At 44.0% G+C, this 22,966-nt stretch overlaps 1 protein-coding gene across 2 annotated transcripts in view; it reads right to left on the bottom strand.

The window, feature by feature from the left end:
- Positions 1-601: 601 nt before the first annotated feature.
- The window catches only part of PDE7A (phosphodiesterase 7A), a 75,452-nt gene continuing 53,087 nt past the window's right edge, over positions 602-22,966 (bottom strand). For both annotated transcript variants that reach the window (XM_054985415.1, XM_054985414.1), the window contains 9 exons: positions 22,354-22,417; positions 18,959-19,054; positions 16,306-16,406; positions 15,078-15,209; positions 14,603-14,694; positions 7,486-7,630; positions 4,924-5,020; positions 3,875-3,955; positions 602-2,344 (listed from right to left, as the gene is read on the bottom strand). In XM_054985415.1, coding sequence (XP_054841390.1) covers positions 2,133-2,344; positions 3,875-3,955; positions 4,924-5,020; positions 7,486-7,630; positions 14,603-14,694; positions 15,078-15,209; positions 16,306-16,406; positions 18,959-19,054; positions 22,354-22,417 — 1,020 coding nt within the window. In that variant the 3' untranslated portion in view covers positions 602-2,132. The remainder of the gene's footprint in view (positions 2,345-3,874; positions 3,956-4,923; positions 5,021-7,485; positions 7,631-14,602; positions 14,695-15,077; positions 15,210-16,305; positions 16,407-18,958; positions 19,055-22,353; positions 22,418-22,966) is intronic.

Genomic DNA, 22,966 nt, shown 5'->3' on the forward strand with positions numbered 1-22,966 from the left:
CAGTTTAAAAAGTATGTCATTATTATCCCCACAACAACAATCAGCCTGTGAGGTGGTTGGGGCTGAGAGAGCTCCTAGAAGCTGTGACTGATCCAAGGTCACCTAGCTGGCTTCAAGTGGAGGAGTGGGAAATCAAACCCGGTTCTCCAGATTAGAGTCCCACGCTCTTGACCATTACACCAAACTGGTTCTCAAGGAACTAGCAGTTCAGTAATAAGAAGATTGAGCCAAATATTTCTTCTGTTCCTTTGGCAAAATTCTGAAACCATATCCATACTGCCCCATTTTTCTGCAATAATGTGTCAAGTCCACAAAATTGGTATTTTTAAAAATGTACCAGTGACCCCCCCCACCCCACCCCCAATACAGTCCATTTGAATCCAAGTAGTTTTAACAACAGCATCTGATTTCAACTAACCTGAACAAAAAGAGGCAGTGTCATAGAAACACTTGCCATACAATTCCTCCCTTCCCTTCCCAATTTTCCTATGAAAACAAGTTTAATATAAGTTTTTTCAAATAGGTCTTAAAATAACCACAGAGAGGGCTTATGAAGAAAATGGTTTCAATTTTTTCCCTACCTCTAAGTCTAGACTCAAGATAATGTGAAAAGTTTTTTATTAATCAAAAGTTAACAGCAACAGGCACATTAAAATGAGTATGGCAAAGCCTCTAACCAATGGCTTTACACTGAAGCTCTCTCCCAAAAATGGCTGTTGCAAACTGTAAACAGAATGGAATAAACAGTCTTTACAGTAAGAACAAGGGAAATACAAATGAACAAAAAGAAAGCACCAATTCCTCAAAATAGATTACAGTTGTGCTTACAGTACTTAAAACAATGTAAAAAACAAATTACAAAAAAAGGAATGCTTGAAGTTTAAAAATTAGTCCTTAAAATTTGTCCTTAAAAACATTTCTCCTTTTCACATCAAAAAACCCATAATGGGTAACATTTCAGTAGAGGGAGGAATAAGTAAACAATGCACTTTTTCAATCTACAACAAAATTTGGTCACTTAGCTTTGTGCATAGTTTAAGGCAGCTGTAGCAACCTGTTAGTTTCCCCCCATGTGGCTGCTCATGAAAATGTCACATTCTAAAAACAATAAATAAAAAAACCTTGCCTTTCAACTCCTTCCCATCTTCCCCGCCCACCTCCCCCCAAGTATTCACACATACACGCACACACACTGCAGCGAAAGGGGCATTTGTACCCTTGTTCTGAAGGACACACTTCCCATCCCACTATATTTCAGATTGGCAAATACCCTGAGCTGTTTCTGGTGTTCATAGTCATTCCACCTTTTTTCTTGCATGTGCAGTTCAAGTGTACAATAGTGAAAACAACATGCAATATTTTCACTGCAGAATCTTAACACAATTAGAACTCTTCCTCTCCTCAGCCCCATCCCACCTCCCTCCCAAAATTCAGAAGTATTTTTCTGCTTGTTAATCTTGCAATCCCATTCTACACTGGAGTGAAGCTTGGCTGAGCTCTATGTTAAATGCTCAGTTCCCAAATGCACAGCCAAATCATGACACATGGTAGGCTTTTCTCTTAGTGAGAGGAAAATTAGCTGCAGTTTCAGATTTGATCTTTCATTGTTTTTAAGTTAGTGGTTCCTTCACAGCCATGCACAAAGGTTAATTTAGAACCTATAGTTTCCAGGTACGTTTGTAAACATCAGTTCTTGCCAGAGGCAGCCAAAAATGGGCACTTCACATTGCCACATTTTAGACAAGGAGTTAAATTCCAAGAGAATGGAGTCATCCATGTCCTGTGATAGCTTTGAAGGCCTTATTTTAACCTCCTCCTTCTTTAAAAAAAAAAAAGCGAAACAATGTGGCACATTAACAACACATCTTGTCTTTGCCTCATCAAGGTTCAATCATGCCTCTGGTTTGCATATTCAAGGTTCCATGCAAAAGCCAACCAAGGCATATGCATATTGCTCTATGTTCAGGTCTTGTAACCAATAACCAGGTTCAAATGATCAAAGTAAAAACTTGGAAATAAATAATGCTGGCATTGTTTATACTGAAACCTTGGCAGTCAGACCAAAAATATTATCCTCAAACCCTGTTCTGCATGTATTGGGCAAGAGGCAGTTTGTCAAGCAGATCCTGGTGTCAGGATAGTCGATTTTCCTGAGGTATTACATCAGAGTCCATTTCTTCAAATGCAGGATCAGCATCATCACCACTGCTGGACTGTTGTCTTTGTATTCCCTTCCAGCTAGCTTTATTCAGTCCCAAATGCCCGAGCATTGTTTGAGACAGCCTAGTGTTTGAAAACCTTGCCCATTCTGCAAACAATGGCTCTACCAAATAGGTTATAAAACCTAGAGAGAGAGAGAGAAAATGCACTGGAATTAAAAACAAGAAGAGACTGTGTTTTAAACTTTCATTATGATACTTGATTTAACTGGGATTTAAACAGAGGACAAAATATGACAAAATAAAATCATCAATGTCATAAAAAGATTTTAGTGCAATGCAAATTAACATGTCTGTATTACAAAATTATTTTAATAATCAAACCGTAAAATAAAAAATACCACATGAACCAAAAAAGGAGCACAAATGTAACAACAGTATTTAAACAGAAGCAAGAACTCAGTCACTTAAAAGGTTAGGCAAACAAAACATTTAAAGAAAACAACGTAAAGAGGTGACTGAAAAGATCAGGACATTAAATTACATCTAATATCCAGCATATTATGACCACATAACATGTGGTCATGAAAGCAAGGTTCTTTTCACTTAGCTTGGACTTCCTTCTTGAAATTTTATGGCCATACATTGCTGTCTTGATTTTAGGTTCAAATGAACAAATCACTAGTACGAATATCATAGCCAAAAATGAATTGCAGATTCATGCACTTACCTTCTCCCCTCAACCCAATTATTACACATAGTAATTGCCTCCTGTACTTTCTGGTCTGCAATAATAGGTGGCCTTAATATCTGAACTGAGCAATTATGGTTCATCTTCGTGGCTTCTATGCAGTTTCACACAGGGACTGTGCACCACAGGCCAGCCATGAAGATTTCCAGAGTGCCCCTCCTCCTGCACATGTGATGATTTTGGCAGGAAAATGCCAAAAGGAAGAAGGGTGCTCCTAGTCTTCTAGAAAGCTCTGGAAATCTTCTCCGCGGCTGGCCTGCACATCCACAGTCCCAATGTATGCCTGCACAGAAAACCACTCAATGAACAACAGTTACAGGTAAGTGCAACCCTGTTTTACTACTAGCAGCATGTGCCTTCAAATTGATTAAAAAACCCACATTCTGAAGTGGCTCTCCAGATCTAGTTTGAGGAAGTCTATGGTAAGCAGCAGTCACTGTTTACCTAATTCATATGCCACAACAAACTACAGTTACTGCAAACTACAAAGTGCAGGAGGGGATTGGTACACAATAGCGGGGGGGGGGGTAGACTGCAGCACGGTTCTGGCAGTAAACTGTCGGGATCTCTGCCCCCTTTGCAGCTGAAAAGAATTCTGAAGGAAACAATTTATTAGAATCATTTATTAGGATCAAAGGAAGCATTATTCCTCCAACTGTAACCTCCCCATGGATACTTTTAAATTCAAAGTGAATTAAGAACATGAAAGCGTACAGCATTCTGAACTTGAGGTAGTGAGATGATACTCAGTTGCTGTCAACATTCTGAGGCACATGGAACATAGCGTACATGAGGTGTGAAGGAATCTAATTTTATAAATATTTTTCTGCATACTTGGGAAATCCTAGAACAAATGTCAAAAGAAAATTACAGCCCTGCTTAAATACTGTCAAATATATGTAAAATGGAACATATCACATTTTTATGGGCATTGAAAGAATTGTTCATATAGATTTGTAGTTACCAATCTGGATGTTGGCAATGGTTTCTGTCTGTCGGTCGCATAATGGACTCACACCCAAGTGGTATTTTTTTTCAACATCTCCTACAAGGAAATACTGATTTAATAAGCCACTTGCCAAAATTAAAAGAATCTGAAACTAATACTTTTTCACATAAAATTATAATTAGAAAACAAAGCTTGTATGAGATCTGCCAAGAAATTTTGCAATATCCCTCAGTTAGCTTCTCTGTGGCTATGATGACATTAAAAGCCCTCATTCCCCAAGCGAAAGACAAATCTATTTTTCCTGGGCTACATCTGCGACCACGTGAATCAACACCCTGCAAGAGGTATTTAAAAAGGGGGAAACTGGTTATTCAACCTTCTAACTACCTTAAAGAAGTAGTTTTGCCTTAGCCTCTGAACATTTACAGAAAGCAGCTCAACATTCACCTTGCGTAGTTGTAATTTTTTTTATATATACAGATGCCTGGAGAGAAGTGTCATTTCACCACATATACAGAAATGTCAACATAATCATAGTGGGAATCTGCAAAATTATAGAACTCAAAATATAGTTACAAATATGCAAGAAATCCAATCTACTGGCCACTCAATCACGTGTACAATACTGTATATAATTACTTTTTCCCCCAACTGTACTTGGAGCTTAAATCAGCGTACACTAACAGTATGTCAAAGCTATTCGCCCATGCGGTATGAACTTAAGCATATTTACAAGAAGCCAGTCATACTGAGCTGGATCAGGCTTACTTCCCAGCAAATGTGCTTAAGATTGCCATTTAATGTATATGCTGAAAATAAATCTTTTGATTAAAATAAAACAGCTTTTCACCCAGGAAGGCTTAATTAAGGAAAGGAGGTATGTCAGTTGTTATGCAAAGTGCAAAGCTTGCCAGATATTAAAAACATTTGAAGAATCCACAGTAATTACATAGATTAGCACCTCTTACAAATAATTCAAATATATTTTTCATCCGACTTCTAATTCTTTACCAAATTTTATTTCACATTCCATTGCAAAAATGTATTTTTTAAATATTACTTGCCTTGATTAAAAAATTCTTCTGTTACTTTTTCACTCCACTGCTTGCTCAGTTCCCAGGTCCGGCAAGGGTTGCAAATATCAGCACATTTCAAAGCCATCTACCAAAGGAATAGTATCACACTTTGCGTAAAGTGCAATGAAACTATGCAAGGTATAATGTGATACACTGAATTTTGATATTTACAGCATGGTACACAAAGCCAACTACTTTTAAAATTCTAAAACTATGTTAAATAACAAAGAGGCCTGCAATCCAATGCAGAACCACACTTTAAGAAACTTGAATTCAATTGGACAGAAGTACAGCCAACATATATGGGAAGAGAACATAGTGGAGTGAAACTGACTTGTACTTGCTCCAACATCAGTGCAACACTGGATTAGTATGAAAATCAGAGCATTTATTTGAATACACTCCACTTGCCTGATATGTAATTTTACCCCAATATTAAAATGGAGGTCCCTTAGGCTGCCTTTTGGTCATAATTTGAGATGATACATCAAAACAACTCAATTTATCTTTCACTTATTGTCACTTGTAAATTACTGTTTTTTATCTGAAAACTGTAACCCATAAAATTATTAGGTCCAGCCTACTATAGATCTTGTGTGCTCCATTAAGAGCCTCCCTACTACATAAAGACCAGTTATTAAAATACTGCCTCACGTATAAAAACTTGTGATCTTCAAGGAAAGAAGAACGACCTGAGCAAAGTGCCCTACCATGACTGGGGGTGGGGTGGGGATTGTGCTTTGTTTAATGGTTGTTTAGCCTCCGTCACTGAAGATTACAGATGTCAAAATCCAATCTGCTCCAGCAACATGTGGCACATTAAATCATTAGCTGGGCCTCTGAGGCAGCAATCAACCACTCAATTACTTGCCTATTCAATCCAATCCAAGTCACCATGGATCAAACAGATGGCTGAATGGCAATGCCATAGGGAACATCTAACATAGGCAATGTTAGATGTTCCCTAACTAGTTCAGTTGTACAAGCCTATTCTAAAAACAAACAATTTGGTAATGGCAGCACAAGCAAATTTACATATAGTAAAATCCAACAGAAAACTTTATGAATCAGTCATTTCATGTAATAAAGATTGACCACATTTGCATTTTGTTCTATTGCAAGAACAATGCTTGCAGAATTGACTGAAGCTGAATCCCATGAAGTCGGACGTCCTGTGCTTGAGTCGTGGGCCATCGGGTTTGGAGATCCAGCTCCCGACCTTCGATGAGGCACTAATTGTGTCTACTCCAGCAGTCAGGAGCCTGGGGTGACGTTGGACACCTTCTTATCAATGAAAGCCCAGGTCGCGGCAGTTGCCTAGTCTACTTTTTTTTATCTTTAGAAGGTCATGCAGCTTACCCCCTACCTTTTGATCCATGACCTAACAACAGAGATCCATGCAATGGTCACCTCCAAGTTGGATCACTATCACTCTACGCAGGGCTTCCCTTGGGTCTGATCCAGAGATTACAACAGGTCCAGAATGAAGCTGCTCATGCCCTTATGGGTACTCCCTATAGGGCACATATTACTCCTATCTTGCAGCAGCTACACTGGCTTTCTGTGAAGTTCTGGATCAGATTCAAGGTTTTGGTTTTGATCTACAAAGCCCTTAATGGACTGGGACTGGAACACCCACAGGAATGCCTCTCGTCATACATACCCCAGAGAGTGCATAGATCAGCTGATAAACATTTGCCGGTGGTCCCTGGCCTCAGAGAGGCTCAAATGGCCTCGACCAGAGCCAGGGCCTTCTTGATCCCGGCTCCAACCTGGTGGAACTGTAGATACTTGGGCCCGCCAAGATCTTTTTGTCTTTTTGGTGGGCCTGTAAGATGGAAATCTTCCACCAGGCATATGGTTGTGGCTGATCTTGCAACCATCTGGTAAGCCTCCCAACCAGTCCCTTGTCAGGGAGCTATATAATTATCTCAGCTCCTCACATGGGTTGAAGTGTGGACAGCAACAACGGTTCCTCTCCTTCCCACCCCCCACCCCCCTTTGCACTATTGTCAGGAGCGGGTTGTATTAGTCGCTGTCTTGGAAACTGTTTGGGAAATTATAATGTGGTTTTATTGTAATTTTAAATGTATTTAAACCTGCTGTAACCCACTCTAAGCTTGTTCGCAGGGAGAGCGGGCTAGAAGCCTAAGAAATAATAAATACATTTCTTTTTGGAAAGGGAAACATTCTTGTGCGTGCCTTTTCTTTGTAGTTTCAGCAAAGCAAAAGAACTGATACAGCATCAAGACAAATACCCTCTTGCCTCTCAAGATGGTCCCCACCAGAAAAAGGCTAAGAAACAAAAGTAGATTAGAATGAGGAAAACATTTGACACCTATGTTGCACTTGTCTATGTGGACAAACAGAAAGCCTTAGTTTTTTGTATCAGCAAAGTATGCTTGTATAAAAACTATACTACTACAGAACACAAGCAGACTGCCTTCAAACTGAGGTGTAGTAGATAAATACTATTGTACAATAGATGACAAAGAAATGAAATTATTTAATAGCAATTACTTTTTTGTGACTTATACAGCTAGTAATTACCTGAAGAATAAGATGGCGATGGTTCTCATCTTCTAAACATAAGTCTCCCTTGTCCAAATGACTGCGAAATAAGGACAGATATTCATTCTGTCGACTGATGTCTGTGGCAAGAATCAATGTTCCTATCTGGCTTTCCATCAGCTGCCTGAAATTGGAGAAATAAGGTGTTGGATGACAGGCTATGGCAGACAGATTCCGGTACCATTGCAACAAGAAGTCCAGGCTCTTAGTTAAATGGTTTTATTCAGCAATCAAATCATTTCCATATATTTGTCCATAGGATTACTCAGAAGCAAGGTAAGCATCTAAGCAGTAAGAGCAAGAATTAACATGGGGGGGGGAAATCCCTCCTCTTAACTCACACGTTTTCTCCTTCTCCCTCCCAACAATAAACAAGCCTTTTGGCGTGCACTACCCGTTTCACATATTTATACTATCCAGTAGCCTCTGAGAAAGCAAAAGATCAAAGTTGAGACATAGCAATGCCTGGGAGTGAGTAGTCTACAAGGTCATGAACACTGAAAGTTTCTACAGTCCGTTAGATAAGCACCTGCACGAAGTCTGTGAAAGAAACAGTTATGGCATTGACAATATGACATTAAGTTACAGTATGAAACATTGGTTCAGTGTTAGCATTGACATGGATGGGGTTCAGACATGACATAAGGGAAAAGCATGAAAATGAGCTATCACTATCTACATCCAAATTCAAGTGTTAAATTCACAGATTACTTTGCACAAAGTTCAGAGCAACTCTGTTTCTAAGCTTCTGATTCCTATGAAATGAATAAAAAACAGGGTTAACATACCTGTAACTTATGTTCATCGAGTTCTTCTGTGCTGACACACATGGGGACTGCGCAGGCGCAGGCCAGCCGCCGGAGAATTTTCTAGAGCTTCCATGGCTCCGAAGGGGCCGTTTGTCGCGCGCCTCAGCGACCGTTTTCCCGCCCAAACGGTCACGTGATCCTCCAGCGACCAACGGCCCCTTCCCTCAGTTCTCCCTTGCCGCCGCTTGACCAACACACTTCAGCCATAACACCTTAAAAACACCAATTTCCGTTACAGCCAACACAGTATTGTGCATTGGAGTTCACAGCGGGGTAGGAGGGAGGGTTGTGTGTCAGCACAGAAGAACTCGATGAACATAAGTTACAGGTATGTTAACCCTGTTTTCATCTTCGTTCTTCTGTGCCTCCACACATGGGAGTGTACCAAGCTTCACACAATAAGGAAGGCGGGGGTGAAGTCCAACACAATTTTATTAAGCAAACAAGAACAACAATAAATAGATATGCATATATACATCTATGTAAAAATACTGTGTAAGGACACATAAATACTCAATATTTACATATACACACCCCCAGGTACATATATACACACTTTCACTCAAGGGTACCCAACAGGTACGTCAAGAAAGTCATACCAAAACTCCCTCAGGAAAAGAGGGAGTGTAAGACAGCCTTGGCCACAGATACATCCTGCTCCGCATTGACATCAACGGCGTAATGCCTGACAAAGGTGTCTGCAGAGGACCATGTGGCTGCTTTACAAATGTTAACCAGGGGCACCCCCCTGAGGAGTGCCGAAGAGGATGCTTGGGACCGCGTGGAGTGGGCTCTGACATGAAGCGGGCAAGCCACCCCTGCCAGGGAATAGGCCTTGCTAATGGCCGTCACAATCCACCTAGACAGGGTCTGTGAGGAAGCCCTGTTACCCTTGTCCTTGTCCCCAAAACATACAAACAGGTGAGGACTGGAGCGGAATCCCTTCGTCCTATCCAGGTAATAGGCTAGGGCCCTCTTCAAGTCTAGGGTATGGAGGGCCTTTTCCCCCTTAGAGGAGGGTTGAGGAAAGAATGCAGGCAGTGAGATATCCTGCGAGAGGTGGAAGGCGGACACCACCTTGGGCAGGAACTCAAGGCAGGGACGCAGGACCACCTTGTTGGGATGAAACACAAGAAAGGGAGGGTCAGACCGCAGTGCAGACAGCTCACTGACCCTTCTGGCCGACGTGACGGCCACCAAGAATGCTACCTTGTAGGATAGCATATCCAAGGGGCATGTAGCCATAGGTTCAAATGGAGGCAACATGAGATGTGAGAGCACCAAGGACAGTGACCACCGAGGCACTGGCGCAGACACAGGTGGGTAAAGATTGTACATGCCCTTAAGGAACTGGCGGGATTGTGGGTGAGAAAACACCGTAGCACCCTCAATTCGGGTGTGAGCAGCTGATATCGCTGCCAGGTGGACCTTGAGGGAGGAAACCTTCAAGCCCATACCACGCAAGTGGCACAAATACTCGAATACAACCCCCAAGGGACTGCTGTCAGGCACCACCCCTCTGGCAAGTGCCCAGAGCTCAAACCTGCGCCACTTGGCCGCATAAGCGCGCCTAGTGGATGGCCGACGAGCATTCAGGAGGACCCTTTGTACCTCGTCAGTAAAGCCTATCGGGGAGGAACGATCCGCCAAGCCGTTAGGTGCAGCTGCTTGGAATCGTGGTGGACTAGGCTCCCGTTTAGGAGAAGGTCTTGCCGAGGAGGCAGACTCACATACGTCCGTTTGGACATCCGCAGGAGCTTCGGGAACCAAACCTGCCGTGGCCAGAAGGGGGCCACTAGGATGCAGTCCGTCCCGTCCTCCTCTATCTTGCACAGGACCCTGGGAATCAAGGGGAACGGAGGAAACATGTAGTGCAAGCCCTGCGTCCACGTAAACTGGAAGGCATCCCCAATAGAGAGGGGGTCGCTCCCTGCCCTGGAACAGAACGTGTGGGCCTTGGTGGTCGCCGCAGTAGCGAACACATCTATCACTGGATGACCCCACATCTGGAAGATCGGCCCAACGCACTCTACGTTCAGTTCCCACTCGTGTTCCAGTAAAGGGACCCTGCTGAGGGCATCTGCCCGGGCATTGTCTGACCCAGCCACGTGTATAGCACGGAGCGACACGCCGTTCTTGATAGCCCACTGCCAAGTGAGTGTGGCTTCCCGGCACAGGGCCATGGACACTGTGCCCCCCTGCTGATTCACGTAGTACATGGCAGTCGTGTTGTCCGTCTGCACCAACACCTGACGATTTCTCAGCAGTGCTGTAAGAGACACAAGTGCGAAACGAATGGCCCTTAGTTCAAGCACATTGATATGGAGGGTCTTTTCCCTGTCAGACCAGACATCTTGCACAGCCACATCACCACAGTAAGCACCCCATCCCATCAGAGAGGCATCAGTGGTAACCGTGATGTCATGGTGTTGATACCCAAAAGGGGTCCCTCTAAACAAGTTGTCATCAGACAGCCACCAGTCCAAGGAGGAGAGGATGACCCTCGGGATAGAGAATTTGAGGGACGGAGGGTGCAGTAGAGCATCGTACCTCCGCACAAACCAGTTCTGGAGAGGGCGCATACGCAGCCTAGCGAAAGGCACCACAGAGGTGGCTGCTGCCATATGCCCTAGTAAGCACTGGATAGCGCGCACAGACTGGAACCGGTTCCTTTTAAACATGGACACTAGACCCCTTAGGGACCGAGCCCTCTCCAAGGGGAGCAGGGCCTTACCCTCCACAGAGTCCAAAAGTGCACCAATGTAGGACACCTTGCAGCTGGGCACCAGTTTGGATTTCTCCAAGTTCACCAGGAGCCCCAGGCGTTGGCACGTGCTAAGTACCAAGCCAATGTCCTGCACCAGCCTAGACTCTGAGTCAGCCACGATGAGCCAGTCATCGAGGTACGGAAAGATAGTACAACCTTCTTCCCGTAGGAAGGAAACCACAGGGGCCACACATTTAGTGAACACTCGTGGGGCAGTGGACAGGCCAAAGGGGAGCACCTTATACCGGAAAACCCTTTGCCGGTAAACAAAGCTCAGGTATTTCCTGTGCTCCTTCCGTATGCCCACGTGAAAGTATGCGTCTTTTAAGTCAAGAACCGCAAACCAATCCCCCTGTTTCAGCAAGGCGATCACAGCCGCCAACGTTACCATTTTGAATTTGGTCACCTTGAGGAAGGCATTAAGGCCCCTCAGATCTAAGATGGGACGTAAGCCCCCATCCTTCTTAGGGACCAGGAAGAACCTAGAGAAGAAACCCTTTACAGAGTCGTCATAGGGCAATTCTTCCACAGCACCCTTGGCCAAGAGCGACACGATCTCCGCATCCAGCTCGGCCATAGTGTTATTGACAGCTGTCAGGGGTGAACTGCATCTAGGCAGCTCAACAAACTCCAGCCCGTACCCCAGTTCAACAATAGTTAAGACCCATGAGTCAGATGTTATTGACTCCCACTCAGAGAGGAGTGGACTAAGTCTGTCCGAAAAGTTCGGGGGTACGGCTGGCGCGACCTGTCAGTACTGCCTCCCGGCGCCCTGCTGGTCTTTCTGCAGGGCCGGTTGCTGTGCCTGACGAGGCTTGAAGGGCCGACGCCTCCTCTGCTGTTGTGCGGGAGGGTAGGGCCGCTGCTGGTAGGCAGGATACTGATGATAGCCCGGCCGCTGCTGTTGGTATCTGCCCTGGTAGTGGTAAGGGCCGGACCGGGGAGCGTACCGTGACCTGGAGGAGGGCTTGTCCACTGGAGCCAGACCCAAGGACCGCGCCGTCTGCCTGTCCTCTTTTTTCTTTTTCAGGGTCTCGTCGGTCGATTTGGAGAACAGCGAGTCCCCTTCAAAGGGCATGCTCTCCACCCTGGAACGCACCTCCTGGGACAGGGCCGTAGACCGCAACCAGGAGTGGCGCCTGAGGACCACCGCCGACGCCATCCCTCTAGCAGCAGTGTCAGCAGCGTGGCTCCCAGCGTTCATCTGCTGCTTAGACAGCCTCACAGCCTCCGTCTGTAGCAGGGACACCACAGCCTTCTGCTCAGGAGGGAGGTCCCGGGTATAGGATGCCAACTTCTCCCAGAGGTACAGCTGGTACCCTGCCATGATGGTCTGGTAGTTGGCAATCCTCAGACCCAGCGAAGCGACGATGTACTGGCGCCTGCCCATGGCATCAAGCTTCTTGCCCTCTTTATCGGCAGGCACCGAGGAGTGACCCGATCGTCGGGGGTTGAACTCCTCTGTGACCAAGGAGGAAGGTGGAGGGTGTTTCACCAACGCCGGCCAGGTGCCCTGCTTGATCTTGTAAAGCTGCTCGATGCGCTTGGACGTTGGAGGTTGATCACAGGGCACCTGCCACACCTTCTCCACAATCTCCTCAATACCCTCGAGCATGGGGAAGCCTACGTACGCCGGATTATCTCCATAGATACGTTTGAGGAGCTTGTCCTTGGTCTGGGGAAGTGCCGAAGAGATGTCCATCTCGAGAGCCTTGGCCATCCTTGCCATCTGATCGGCGTAGATGCGGAGGTCCTCGAATGGCGAGTCCGCAGATGGCACTAGCTCCTCAGCTGGCGATGGTTCGGACCAGGACTCCGACTGGTAGCCGCCAAAGCTCTCGACATCCTCCTCATCGGAACCGAGCTGGGATTCCGGAACCTGGAGCGGAGGGGGAGCCCACGCCGACCTCGACGTCGAAGGCCTCGGTTCCGACACGGAGAAGCCCGCAGGTGCCCCCTCCCATTGGCAACGGTATGGCGAGGGGAGGTAGGAAGCCTGCCGATGCCGGGACGCAGTGGACCGGACTGATCGGACACTGTCCCCGGAACCATGCCGCTCACGACCGACCAGAGGTGGAGACGGACGGACAGGTGACGGACGGCTCCGACGAGGAGATGGGCTCGGTTCCAGCCTCGGCGACCGAAGGGCAAGCGATGGTCGGCTCCGACGGTGCGGGCTCGGCTCCGGCCCCGACGAGAATTCCGCGGGCACCGTCTCGAAGGCCATCGGATCCGGCACCTGCACGGAGATGTCCTCTGGCTCCGGGGAGCCCAGGTGAGGGGAAGGCGTGTGAGGAAGCACGATGACCTCCTCCTGAGGAGCGGGACGCGGCGACCGATGGTGCTTGGTCTTTTTCTTCTTCTTCGGTGGTTCCGAAGAAGACCTCGGAACCGACGCGCTCCTCGCCTTCGAAGGGGACCTCGGCTTCGACCTCTTAGGCTTCATCGGAACCGATCCGACCGTCGGTTCCGACCGGGGACTCGGTACCAGGATCCTCGGTTCCGAAGCTGGTCTCGGATCCGACCTGGTAGATGACGCGCTACGGGGCGGCCGCACCGGTCCCTGCGCTGGAGAGGCCGCTCTCGACGCCGAGGTACTCGGGGGACGCGGTTTCGACCCCGACCTCGCGGAGGCCACTGAGCCAGCTCTGGAATGCCGTTCGGCAGAGGGGCTTGGGCCGGCCTTGGAGGAGGGCAACGGAGCGCCTCCGGACATGACCTTCTGCCACAGGGAGGAATTCAATCGGGCCTTGCGCTCCTGCCGGGCCTTGCTGGTGAAGCCCTGGCAAATTTTACAGGCCGTCACATTATGGGTCTCTCCCAAACAGAACAGGCACAGTTCATGGCCATCGGTTTTGGCCATTTTCGTGTGGCATTGGAGGCAATGCTTGAAGAGAGCCTTTGAGGCCATCTTCAGGGGCACGCGAAAGGAAGGTCAAAAACAGTCCGAGTCAAATTACCGAGTCCACAACAATGTCCAAAACGAGATACTAAGAATAGTCGAGGTCACGAAGTCCGAAGTCAAAAGCCAAGCAATCAGTCAGAATAAAGCACGAAGCACAAAAAAGCACAGAGCAACGAAGCTCACGTTCTCTCCAAGCGGCGGCAAGAAGAGAACTGAGGGAAGGGGCCGTTGGTCGCTGGAGGATCACGTGACCGTTTGGGCGGGAAAACGGTCGCTGAGGCGCGCGACAAACGGCCCCTTCGGAGCCATGGAAGCTCTAGAAAATTCTCCGGCGGCTGGCCTGCGCCTGCGCAGTCCCCATGTGTGGAGGCACAGAAGAACGAAGATGAACTATAATTTTCACCGTTAACTTCTTGGAACAAAAAGCTGTAACTCAATTATTTCAACTATTTAACTGTAAACCACTTAAACATGCTATAAATGTATGTGAATGTATACAATTTTGAAGTTTCTAGTTCCATCTCATACCAATCTAAAATATGTATTCTGAAGTGTATTCTATACTGCACAATAAACACATGATATCTGTATGTGTACAGCCAACCTGATATATACCTATTTTCTAGACACATGTGTGCAAATAATCCAGACTCTCTCAGCAGCCCCACAGCTGATCTCCAATGGTGATTTTCCAATACTGAGGTATTCTGAAAGAAAGAAATGTTAATGGCACCAAGTTTCTTTTAAAATGCTGCACACTATTTTACTGAATGAACAATCCAGTATACTAATCATAGATAAATCCTGCCCCATTTTACTAACAGAAGATGAAAGAGCAACAATATCATCAGTTACATCAATGAGAAGATATGAAATCTTGCCATGCGGCTTTTAGGTTGTGAGGTCTCCACCTTCCCCAAGAACTGTCTTTTTGATAGTCCTAGGAAGCATGTGGGGGAAGGGGAAGACAGGAAAACATCTACTTCCACCAGCAGAAAAGCAGTAGGACACAACTCTACTTCTTTAAAAGAGCAAAGCTACTTACATGGATTCGTGACTAGTAAAAAAAGAGTATTTGTTTTCCACTTACCTTGTATAAAGTTGCTAAATAATGGTTCGTTTTAATAAGGAAAGGCTGATTAACACCTGGGTGATCCAAATCGTGAGTGGCAGCTGCAATTAAACTGAGCAGAACATCCCATGGAGTCAGAGATTTGAAAAGCTGTAATATAAAATATGCCTACATGAATATTCACTATTAATACTTACAAAACACTAGTTTAGGATCCTAAAACCAGACAAAACAAAAATCAATTTTGTTCATTTGTTTATAGCCTGAGGTGTTTGGGATTTCTCTACACTAACTCAACAGGGAAGATATCATTATTAATGAAACTTAATTTATTTATTTTTAATAAAAACAGCAGGCATCCGATCCAGATGTATCTATGGTATGGAGTATTGTCATATCCCAGTTCTACAGACATGCATAGGCACTTTAATGTAATTTAAACATACACACAAATAGAGAGAGAAAACACATCAAGTGCATGAAACAATTTTTAAAACAACCTTAGTATGAAATGGCAGTTTCAATACCACCAGAAGTTAACATTAAACCTTTAGTTACAATAGACAACTGTGACGGACAGGACCAGCTCCAGCTCCGCCTCTCCTGAGAGACAGCCAATGGGAGCAGGCTGAATACTAGACCAATGGGATTTACAGTCAGTTGGAGGGACAGAAAAGGAGAGAAGGCTTTTGGAGTTGCTGAAGGGAGGCAGCAGAGACTGTCCTGTTAAGTTGAAGCACTCCCTGTTTAACTCAGTAAATTTTGGGGCTTAAAACCATTCACTCCTGTGTTCCATCTTGTAAAAAAAGTTTAATTTTGTTTTGTTTTAGCCCTGGCTGGGCCTTAAGTCCTTGGCTGAGGGAAAATATCACAGATGTCAAACATGTGACCCACGTTACATGGGCCTAGTGAACTAAATGGTGGCAGAATATATAGGGAGCCTCTAAGTTCCCTTTCCCCAAAAGCCCTGGACAGTAGCTAGGTGAGGGGAAGTAAATACAGTGAACATGCTGCCTGTCTCGTGGAGCCTCTGATAGAGCAGAGAGGGGACCCTGTGAGGATTTGGGTCAGGCTCTCTGCCTGCTGAAGTGGAGGCTAGATAGGCGGCATTTGATGACCAGCCTTTATCTGCCTGGGAAGCCCCAAACCTGTGAAGGGAGGTTTATGGTGGGTGGCAGTGGGTGTGAAAGGCTTGGCTGAGGGTTCTGCCATAACATCTTTGGAATAAACAGGAGAAAACTGTTACCTTAGGTTCCTTTAAATAACAGTGCATGGCCTGAGTCACATCAGCAGCATGAACTGCATTGTGATATGGATTTTGACTGTGGTAATCTTCTTGAACCATTACTTTAAAAAAAAAGAAAAAAAACAGTATCAGTGGTAGAATAACTGAGAATTTTACACAGGCTAACACACAGGATTTTTTTCTCCCTAAAAACAAGAACAGCCTTGGTCATGATTCAGCTGAAGCAGGCACTATGACATGAAGCAGCAGCACCAGGTCAGCCTCTCTCCTCTAATGTAAATCAAGTGATATGCAAGAATGTCTGGTTTATTCTATTTCTGTTCAACAAGAAAGGGTAGAACACCATGACTCAGGCTTTTATACAATGAGAATCTAACACAGAAGGTCCAATTCACACTGAAAATCACTTGTGTGAAAGAGGGAAGGTACCATTTCACCACCATGCTATTACAGCATGGTCACATACAGTTATCCCCTTTGACTAGCATACTAAGCAGGACAATCTTCCGCTACAAGGAGTATGTATGTATTATTGTAGATTAAACCATTATAACACCAAATTAAATTCTTCATCAAGGTTTAATGAACTGTACACTGATCTCCAGCAATAATTCCATTGAAAGAATTTTGTAAATTAAGCCAGTATCCCAAAAATATTTAGAGATGCAGATTTATGAATGCAACTCAGACAAGATTTGAGCAATTCATGGATGCTAAAAAATATCAAAAAAGGGCATGATTTCAAAAATATTTGGCCTGCTATTGTCCTCTAACATCCCTAACAATTTTAATTATCAAACTAAATGGCATATAGATCTTAATGAAGTACTGACATTAGACAACTGGGAAAAAGTATGGGCATCAAAATTAAATAAATCCTCAACTATATTAACTAAAATACAAAGCTATAAAATTATACACAGGTGGTACCTAACACCCAAAAAAATCTCCTTAATTTATTCTTCAGCATCACCCTCTTGTTGGAAGACATGCAATAATGAGGGTAATTTTGCTCACTGTTGGTGGGAATGTCCCTTGATATCTCGATTTTGGTCAGAAATACTAAATATTATTAAGGAAATAACAGGGTACAATGTCCCTATGTCGCCAAAAGTAATCTTCTTGGGACTGTGGGATGAGACATCAAACCCAAATGTTAGAAGAGACCTTATCAACTCTCTCCTGGTGGCAGCTAGGAGTGCAATAGCAACCAAATGGAAGGAGCAATCTCCACCTACTACAGAACTTTGGTTTACAAAAATCTGGAACCATTTGATAATGGAAAAAATAACTGACAATCTACATCAGACAGAATATCAATCTTCGGGATCAAACTTCTGGGAAAAATTGATCCCATTTTACGAATTCATAGAAGCAAGAGATCTGCAACCTCCCTCTTCACACCATTCACTGTTGATGTATTAAAGTTGTAGCACTGTGTTAATATTTGTAAATGCAATGTATTATATTGGTTTGTTGTTTGATTATTGTTACAGTTCTAAAATTGAATAATTTTTTTTTTAAAAAAGATGCAGATGAAGACTACAATTCACATTAAAGAGTAAAGTTCAAAGGAGCAAAGCAAGAGACAAGATTGCTTAAAGGCTCAAAAACCATATGAATCTAGATAATTTAAATAAGCTTCTCATTAGCTACAGGATACTGCACATTTATTAACAGAGGTAATACAGATGTAAACCACACAGAATTATACTGCACAAAAGCTTTAAGAGACTGTTGGCTGATCTTAGCTAATACACACACACACAAATCCTGGAGCTTGCCACTACTACTCTAATAGGCAAGAGGTCTGGACCAATATGTAACTTCTTACTGCTCTACTGCATTTACCCTCATACCTGTAAGCAGGGTTGCCTCCTTACTGCACTGCATAGGGAGGTGCAAGTTACAGAACATGTTAATCACCAGTAAATTTGCATTCGTTTAAATGAAAATACAAACAAGCATGTGTGCAGGCATAACACTAAGCAGATAGACTTATGCATAAGAAATAAAACTTCTGGATAAAATTCAATCTTTTGAATCTATTAATCAGGTTTGTGTTAGCTGCTCTGAAAAGCATCAACAGTTGCCCAGTTCTTTCTGTCTGTCTGTCTTTCTTTGGAAATCAATATTTCAAAATAAAACTTCTCTAAAATAGGAAAACCCCAACAGAGAAAATGCATTTTATACAGATCCAAAAGCAAAACTAGCACAAGGGTCTTTCCAGACAGTGGCACAAAACAGCTGCTGCTTAGGAACCCAAACTTTTCCCAAGGTGGTGCTTCAGCTGTCAGAATTTCATTTCATTTTCAAGGAACTCATACTACAGTGAATTCACGGTTGAAAAGTGCAACTTGCCCACCTAAGCAACACTACAGCAATTAGGAGCACAAGGTAGAAAACATGGTTGTACAGAAATAACTAGGTCTACTGGCCAATGCCTCTGACAAACGGCTTATAACAAGCAAGGTAACTGCAATTTTGTGAATTCTCATTCTTTGGATAGCAACAGAATATTGAGATATGGTTGCAGATCAGCACCAAGAATATTTTTGTCTGGAAAGGACCTTACTGAAATTTTACCACTTAAAAGTCTAATCAGGATTTTTCAAAACTAGCTTTAAATTATGAACACATCAAAGTCTTTTACCTAAAAATCTGCGGAGTTTCATTGTATCTAACTGGAAGTGTTCTATAAGTCCATGAAGATTAAACAGGTGGAAGGTTAAGGTGACTAAACTGTTTCCTAAGGAAAAATAATAAAAACATGTTTAACTGAAAACATCAAAAGCTTGAATGACTAGTAAGTAATTTTATTACATGAATAACAGATTCAAGCCAGTAAAGTGCACACTTGCAGATGATCCACGTACCTGATTTCCTTGTCATGGAAAGTGAAACGTATTTTATTATTTACCGACCCCGTTACTAGAGCATGTCAAGCCACCTAAACTATTCAAGAATATGGTTGGAAAGACAGAGCAACCCTACTAAAGCTAATGGATCAGTTCAGTGCCTGAATAAGTGATCTCCTGGGAAGCCTACTGTTATGATCTTCACTTTCTTTAGGGTGGATTTTGCTTTAAATCTCCCCCTTACACCCTCTGGGTAGTTTGCTGCCACCAGGAATATATTATTCCAAAATGTTTTATTTAAATTTTCCCTTTTGTAACGTGTTTGAGCGTCAGGCTCCTTCGTGGTTCTACGTGGCCCTGAGGATAGGAATGGGAAATAACACTGGGATATAACAAAACAAAGTTTATTTTTTTAAGAAGCGTATTGGTTACATAAAAGTCGTTCTTAGTTCTTCTAGTTGCTTCATCCAAACTCATTCACACAGATCTCTTGTAAGGCTTCACACACAGTTAGCCTCTTTCTCTAGGCTCTATATTTCCCTCACAGAGAACTCCTCAGACAGCACACAGCCAGCCTGCTTTCTTCTCTCTCTCAATTCTTTCTCTCTCAGGCGCACACACAGTTTGCCTGCTTCAAACAGAATGAATATATAGTCTCACAGATACATTCAGTTCAGGCTTCCACTCAGGTTGCCTTTCCCTCACAAATACATGAACACACTCAGGCTGCACACAGCTCGCCTCTCTTGCCCTAACTGAACCTTTTTCTCTCCCTCAACAACTGAAAACTGCCTTCACTCCGCCCACTCTGTCATCAACCAATCATATCACTCACTCATCTCTCTCTTTCACCCCCCACTTTTCACCTATCTCACCAAACATTTAAAGACACATGCACCCATTTCTTGAAATCATTACACCTACATACACATGGGACCCTTAAGATGCTCAGGGAAAAAGCAAACATATTTCAAATAAAATTGAATAAACTAAGCTCCACAAAGAAAGACATAAAATTCCATAAAATATATTTTTAAATTAAGGAAACAATAGCTGCCTTCTTATATAGAATATAATTCCTAAAACTTTTTGTAGTTTCACTTCAGTGTTTAATATTCACTAGCAGTGACCTGAGATATTAAAAAAATCAAATCCAGTACTGAAAAGTGAACCTACATATTTTGCAGCCCTTCACATTTGATTTACTCAGTTCTGTGAGACATGCTTTAAGTAGCCTATTGCTGGCTGGCTTACTAAAATCATTCCTTATCATTTATATGTACACAGTCACAGTATTTGTCAAACATTTTATTTCTACTCCATGGACAACAGAAAACTTGAAGTTATCAGCCAGTACATATTTGTGTAATTTTTAACAATAATTATGATTCTAAAGGGCTCGTCTGCATTGCAGTTTGCTCCTGCCTTCACACCCACCCATCTGTTTAGCTACCAATGAATTAGAAGAGAACACAATGGGCAGGATTCTATGCAGAACTAGCAGAAGGTGTTGGCAGACACCTGTTTGTCCAGCAGCAGTGCATCTGCAAAAAGCCCCATCAAGAAATTTAGTTCCTTTCCCCTGCAACTCTCAGCATCATCTTCTCAAGGCATTCAGGTGGGTGCTGGGGTATTTACACTGACACGGGCTAAATTGCATCCCCACCATCACAGGCTGTCATTCTTAAATTAAGAAATTTAAGTAAGAACCACGTCTCCCAGTAAACTTCCCTGAGCCAGTTATGTTCTAGAGATGGTCGCCTCCTTAAGGTGCCCTCTATTAAGGCAGTTAGTATGGCCATAGCAAGACCATGGGTTTTTTATGGGATGAGCCAATCCTTTGGAATGGCTAGTCAGAATGGGTAACAAAGTCACCTTCCCTTGCTGCATTCAGAAAGGCATGTTAGGTAGTCTTGCTTCAAAGAGCATTTGGAAGTTTTTTTTTTCCCTAGCAGATCTGGCTGCTAATTTGCTAGTCCTGTGTGCTTTAACTCTTGTGTATTTTAAGTCAGAATGCTTTTAAATTGGTAAATTGTGTGTTTTAATCTGCCATTTTAATTTTTAGTTGGACAATTATAATTTGAGTCCTTGCAACTTGGTTGCTGCATTGTTCATCACCTTGAGCAAGACTTTTTTTTCAGCCGCAATGCGGTAGAATGGTATTCTGGCACCTCTTCAAAATGGTCATGTGGCTGGTGGTCCTGCTCCCCTGAATTCCAGAGGAGAGTTTAGATCGCCCTCAGAACCACTCGCAAGCAGCGCGGAGGGCGATTTAAACTTTAAACCCCGCCCCTGGAGCAAGGAGGGAGTTTTTAAAAGTTTTTAAATGGTTGGCAGGCAGTGTCTATGAGGAATAAAAAAATCTACTGGGACAGAAAAGTGAACTGGGAGGGAAGTAGCTCAGAGGGAATACTGTATCTTCTGCAAGGGTCAAATATAGCACAGAGCAAAGATGGGACACCTGGGTGTGGGGGGTAGGGTACACAAACTGGCAGGGGCTTATTTTCCTGGGTTTTGGTGAGGAAAGAGTTAATGTGAAACCTACTGACCTCTTGCTTTTCAGAAAGTGCAGGTACCAGCAACTAAGCCACTATGCAAAGTTTAAAAGGTAGCCAGCGGCAGCTGCTTGAAAGAGCTCTTTTGCAGCTTGGGCAGGAGAGAGGGACAGAATAAAATGAGAATCCACTCTGCTTGCTGCCTCCTTCCCCATCTCTCCAGCCTCACACCACACTCTTGCCATTACGTGGAGCTCAGCTCCATTTGCGCCTGCATGCAACATCCAAATAATCCGGCCCAGCAGAGTCCAGGGTCTCTGGGGTTCTTTACCTGAAAATGGGAAACCAGATTTACCTCGATCGTCATAAATCTGGCTTTCGTCCCCAGTTCCTGGACCCAGATTGCACACCCCTAATATCAAATCCCTGAGCCAGAGAATATCATGGAAAGAAATGCTAAGTGCCACAAATTGGAGCTATTCCATGCACTAAAAATGAGGTGCTGAAAAATGTGGTTTATTAGTAGACTGCAAGTTCAAATTGGCTTTCTGTGACTAAATACTGGTCTCCGATTGAGAGAGTATGTTATTTACAGTGGTTACAGAGAGTATGTACAATACTTGCATGCACTAGAAAGCAAAGCAGAAGGTAAGGGGCTTGCATAACATTCATGCCTGGCTGCTTATTATCCTTACCATTTGTTAGCCTGTCAAAAAGGAAGATATCAAAATTCCAGTTTCCAGCCTTCTCTAGCATACACTGAAAAGAGAAACAAGACAATATTTTACTCTGAGTTAATATACATCTTCATACATTGTGGATTAGAATCAAGCTTTGTTTCTCTCTGGGAGGCTTCCATACTTTATTAATAGTGAAAGGATACTGGAAAGCAGGGGTCATTTCGTAGAAAAAGAGCTGGAGGAACTCATTAGGATAACTTATTAGCACAACTCATTAGCATATGCCACTCCCCTTGCCAGCACCGGAAGTGTGTCATTAGCATAACTGATTTGCATATGCCACACCCTCTGACATCACCTACCATGGCTGTTTTGGACCCAATCCTGGCCATTCAGGGTGAAAATTGGGCCCAAAATGGCAAAAAGGGGCTGAAAATGGCTGAAAGGGGGCCTAAATCGGTCAGGATTGGGCCGCTACTGAGCAGGAGAGTGATCCACCACCCGTCAGAGGCCCGATCCGGGCCGTTTCGGCCCCAATCCAGGCCGAAACGGGCCCAAAATGGCTGTCGGGTGGGCGGGGCCACCTGTCATGTGACCTCTTTGGGGAACTGCTAGAACTGTGTTTCTG

The sequence above is a fragment of the Eublepharis macularius genome, chromosome 7 (genome assembly GCF_028583425.1).
Source record: "Eublepharis macularius isolate TG4126 chromosome 7, MPM_Emac_v1.0, whole genome shotgun sequence".
In the NCBI taxonomy this organism is placed as follows: domain Eukaryota; kingdom Metazoa; phylum Chordata; class Lepidosauria; order Squamata; family Eublepharidae; genus Eublepharis; species Eublepharis macularius.